Source organism: Bison bison, unplaced genomic scaffold (genome assembly GCF_000754665.1).
Source record: "Bison bison bison isolate TAMUID 2011002044 unplaced genomic scaffold, Bison_UMD1.0 scf7180017864061, whole genome shotgun sequence".
In the NCBI taxonomy this organism is placed as follows: domain Eukaryota; kingdom Metazoa; phylum Chordata; class Mammalia; order Artiodactyla; family Bovidae; genus Bison; species Bison bison.
This window is the reverse complement of record NW_011494633.1, coordinates 4,683,052-4,687,843: the sequence shown is the minus strand read 5'-3', so window position 1 is coordinate 4,687,843 and position 4,792 is coordinate 4,683,052. Positions and strand designations below refer to the sequence as shown.

The following is a 4,792-nucleotide window of genomic DNA, read 5'->3' as shown; positions in this document are numbered from 1 at the left end:
CCTGGGCCGCCAAGGGGCGGGGCTGCCGCCCGCATTGTTCCTCCCCGAGCGGCGGGCCCTCCCCTTCCCCCAGCCCCGGGCGGGGCGCGGGGCCGCCGAAGCCGCGGAACGTGGGCTCGCGCCCCGCCTTTGTCTCCCGGGCGCGAGCCGCCGCAGCCCCGCGCCGGTTGCTCGCTGCCAGAGCCGCTTTGTGCCTCGGCGCGGGGGACGGGGACGCGGGGCGCGGAGCCGGCGGGCGCAGCCTCAGCATGGACGTGACGGTCTCGGAGCTCATGGAGCTCTTCCTGCAGAGCCCGTTGGTGACCTGGGTGAGTGTGCCTGGCTCCCCGCCCATTGTTGGGGCACCGGCTCCTCTCCCGCCCGCTGGCGATCGCAGTTAAACCCGACCCAGCCGGGGCCCCGGGTAGCCCTTGGACCCAGAGGATTCATCAAGTGCCCTCCGTCCCCCACCCCCAGCCAGGGTCGCGGTCAGTGTCCCGGGGTCTGGGGTTATTTCCAACTCTGGAGACGGCGCGCCGGGTGCAGGACCCCGCCTTGCTCTCGGCCGGGCGGGGGTGCTGAGCGGGTACACCTGTTCCCGCCAGGGCGTTGGGCCGGCGGCCCTGGAGCGACAGGGTCCTAGTGGTCACCCTGGGCGCATGGCTTGACCGCTTGGAAAAAGGACCCACTCCCCTAAGATATCCTCGTGTAGTTTCTGAACCCCTGAGACCAACGGGTGGAGGGCAGTGGAGATTAGGGGGTTTCGAGTAAGAACGTGTACAGGCTAGGGTGGGCGCTGTGATTTCCAATAGATCTGAGACGTGAGAAATTTATTGAAAAGTCCCCTTTAGTTTATTTTCTTTCCGCTCTGAGACGCCGCAGAAAAGTGGCGAGGAAGTTTTCTTTCTGCTGTCTCGCTTCCGTCGCCTGCCACGGGGAGGGGGATCGAGGCCCGGGAGAAGGGTGCTGTGGAAGGGTGGGTGGCCGTGGGTGACTCCCTTCTGTCCCCAGGGCCTCTGCCCACCTGGAGAGCTTTAGACTGAGCGCGTAGGGGTGACTTTTACTGCCTTACTCTCTGCGTTCCCCTCCCCGCAGGTGAAAACTTTTGGCCCATTCGGAAGCGGCAACCAGGACAACCTGACAATGTACATGGATTTAGCGGATGGCATCTTTCTGAACCAAATCATGTTGCAAATGTGAGTTACCTTCCGGGAGAAAGGAAGGAATGATGCCTCGGAAAGTCGAATTTAAGTTTGTAGAAATAGAATGTGAAGTTGCCATGTTCTCTGCATGTGGGCAGAGAACTGGTATTTCGGTATTAATGGTGTCTTTTCCTGGTTTGTTGGGTGTGAAGAACTCCAGGACAGTAGTTTGGTCGGTATTAATGGTGTCTTTTCCTGGTTTGTTGGGTGTGAAGAACTCCAGGACAGTAGTTTGGTCAGATGTTTGGTGAAAGGAATTTGAAATTGAGTGACTGTCATCCACATGTTGCAATTGACTTGGAACTCAGGGACTTACATGTTATATGACAATGACACAGAAAAAAAAAGAAAAACAACCTTTCTTTTGGGGGGCAAGGAGCTGTAACGAACGGAGAGTGTTTGGTTACAGGAAGTGTCGGGTGGGACCAGAGCATCCGTGAGTGACTATAAAGTTTCATTCGAGGTCAGGATGCCTGTGTTTCTGCCTCCCTTTAATCTTGTGTTTCCAGTTGCCCCAGAGCAAGTGCAATTGGTTAAGTTCCTTCTTATAAATTGGATTGAAATGTCACTGTGTTGGGAGAGGCCTGGGGAGCCAGAATGCTTTGGTGCTCTTTGTCTTGAGGCTTGGGTTTAAACAGAGTTTTGGTGGAGGTTACACCTGCTAGCATGTTTGACCACATCCTTTCCTGTTGCTGCATTCTGCAGCGCCTGTCTGATTGACAGCCTGCCACATGTAGGTGTTGGCTCCTGCCACTGCGTTCTGTTTTTAACTCAGAAAGTGCAGGGAACATATTGGAACTGAGTGTCTGTATGATTCATAGGCACTTGGAGCCAATGTTCTCCGTGGATCAGGCCCTTGTGCTCACCTACTCACCTGCAGCTAAGCAAGTTGTCATCTTGAGCCAGGAACTCATTAGCTGATGAGAATCAGCTGCATTTGTGGCCCCTGTGGGAGGAGGAAGGGTCAGCTTTGGTATATTCCGAAAGAGGTTTAAATAGATCTACCTACAAAGATCTATTTTAAACAATTTCCTGAGGTCATTGCTCCTGTAGCGTAATAAGTTACTTGATGTCATGCTGTGGCAGAGACATCTCAGTTTTAATGTTTTTTAAGACACTACCAATGTTACCTGTCTTGAGTTTGATTAGATTCTAAAATGACGAATCTCTTGTCAGCTTGGCAGCGCTTCTCAGTTCACAAGAAGGAGTTTTCCTAGGGTTGTCTCATGGCACATTCAAGTTCTGGCAACTATTTCCCCTCTTCATCCTGTTAGACCCCCCAAAATTGCTGGATTCCAGTTGGTGCAACAACCAGTGAAATTTCAACCTGTCCTGTTTAATTAAAAAAACCAGCAGTATCCCCGGCTTTTTCATTCAGAGTTTTACACCCAGGCGAGGGGAGAACAAAAGCCCTGGGACTGTTTCTCTTTCTTCCCTGACCTTTGGAATTCCTGAAGCGTTTACCACTTGCTTGTAAATCAAGAAAGCCTGTTGGACCATTCCTTTGAGAAATGCCAGCTCATCACTTGTTCACACTTAGCCCCGAAGCTAAATGCAGTGTGAAGGGCTTCTCCCTTCCCCTTGACAATTTTCAGTGTTACTTTCTCCTCATGGTCCTGCAAGTGAGAACTGATATGTTTGCAGCTTCTCAGGCCTCAAGCAATGGTTCTGGGTCCTCTGGCCAGAGTTAGGCACCAAGAAAGAGAGCAGTGGGGAAGCTGGGTGGCTTTCTAGAAGGACATAAGGAGGGAGGTGCCACTTGCATGCTGTTTACTGAGTGAGTGATCAAAATAACCCTGCTCCAGGTGACAAATCAGCATTGTTTGCTCTTGGAAGTAGGTAGGGGTTGATCGGAAAGGGGGCACAAGGGAACTTCTTTTCTTTAGTACTTATTCATTTATTTGGCTGGCTGGTCCAGGTCTTGGTTGTGGCATGTGAGATCTAGTTCCCTGACCCCGGGGTCGAACCTGAGCCCCCTGCATTGGGAGCATGGAGTCTTAGCCACTGGACCACCAGGGAGGTCCACAGGGGAACGTCTAAGGGCGGTAGAAATGGTCCATGTATTGACTGGAGTATATTTCAGTTTTCAAAACTCATCAAGCTGTGACTTAAGATACATGCATTTCACCCTGTGTAAAAAGGACCTCAATTTAAAAAGAAAGTTTTAGTCCTAGTGTCAAAAGCCTGTGTAACCTGCTTGTGTAACCTTCAAACCCTAGGTCTCATGCAAGCCCTGTGCTGCTGGGCACATCACTACCATGTCAGTTTCCTCATCTGTAAAATGGGCAGGAAAAGTACCTCCCTTAAGAGATGGTTGTGAGGATGAAGTGAGTGCTGTATTAGCAGTTAACACAGTGCCTGCCACTTAGTAAGTGTTGGTGTCAGTTATGTAGTTACGTGTCTCCCTTCTTAGTCCAGGAAGGATTTGCATCGCTGCTGAAAAGTTTTTTTTTTTTTTCCAGTCTACTTTCCCGCTATGTTCTTAGGCTCTTAATAATTCTTAAGTCTTAGCCCTCTCCTAACGAGACGGAGGGAAAACTGGACTGTGGGAGCCACATCCTAGCCCACATCTAACACTGTACTTAAGCCAAGCCTGTTTTCACTTCTGCCAAGTGTCAGGCTAACTAGTGGGTAAGCGATAAGGCTGTTGTGCCTTATCTCCCATGCTGGTAGCCCCTACTGTGTGCAGTTCGCCTCTTTTGATAAATTCTCTCCAGGTTGGTAGGAGCTGAGAAAATTGCAGAGAGCAGTGTGCTAATGTGTTGCCAGAGCTCAGACGAGGGGTGTTACCTAACACTTGAGAGCCATATGGAGGCTGGCTGGGGGTCATGTGACTGCACCTGGGCATTGTCTCTGGGAACGGAAGAAGGCTGGACTGGTAGTCTTTCGCCAGGCCTCTCGGTGACATGAGTGCCTGAAAGCAGGAAAGCCCTGTGGGCTCAGCTTTCAGGGGAGGCCCAGGTTCAGGAGAATTCCTGAATGAAGTGAGGCACTGAGTGGTGTGGATGGAGCGGCTTGGGAAAACTTGCTGAATAGCTCCTCTGTGAATGCACTTTCCCGGGGTACCTACTGGTCCCCAAGGGGAAAACAAGATGTCTAATTCACTGTGGACATGCTTTTCACAGTCTCATAGGAAAATTAAGAGCTCTGACTCCAGGGACTTCCCTGGTGGTCCAGTTGAGACTTTGCCTTCCAATGCAGGGAGTGCAGGTTTGATTCTTGGTCAGGGAGCTGAGATCCCACATGTCTTACAGCCAAAAAGCCAAAACCTAAAACAGATGCAATATTGTAACACATTCAATAAAGACTTTAAAGTGAAAGTCACTCAGTCCTGTCTGACTCTTTACGACCCAATGGACTATACAGTCCATGGAATCTCCAGGCCAGAATACTGGAGTGGGTTCCCTTTCACTTCTCCAGGGGATCTTCCCAACCCAGGGATTGAACCTAGGTCTCCACATTGGAGGCAGATTCTTTATCAGCTGAGTCACAAGGGAAACCCAAGAATACTGGAGTGGGTAGCCTATCTTCCCGGTCCAGGAATTGAACCAGGGTCTCCTGCATTGCAGGCAGGTTCTTTACCAACTGAGCTATCAGGGAAGCCCGAAAGA

The 4,792-nt window shown here is 51.1% G+C and overlaps 1 protein-coding gene and 1 non-coding gene across 2 annotated transcripts in view; one reads left to right on the top strand and one right to left on the bottom strand.

The window, feature by feature from the left end:
• The first annotated feature begins 102 nt into the window (after nt 1-102).
• The window catches only part of CCDC88C (coiled-coil domain containing 88C), a 146,009-nt gene continuing 141,319 nt past the window's right edge, over nt 103-4,792 (top strand). Inside the window, exons 1-2 of the mRNA XM_010836261.1 lie at nt 103-308; nt 1,075-1,175. Coding sequence (XP_010834563.1) covers nt 249-308; nt 1,075-1,175 — 161 coding nt within the window. The 5' untranslated portion in view covers nt 103-248. The remainder of the gene's footprint in view (nt 309-1,074; nt 1,176-4,792) is intronic.
• Nucleotides 4,710-4,781, bottom strand: TRNAC-GCA. The gene has a single exon. It is a non-coding gene; the product is annotated as a tRNA-Cys (tRNA).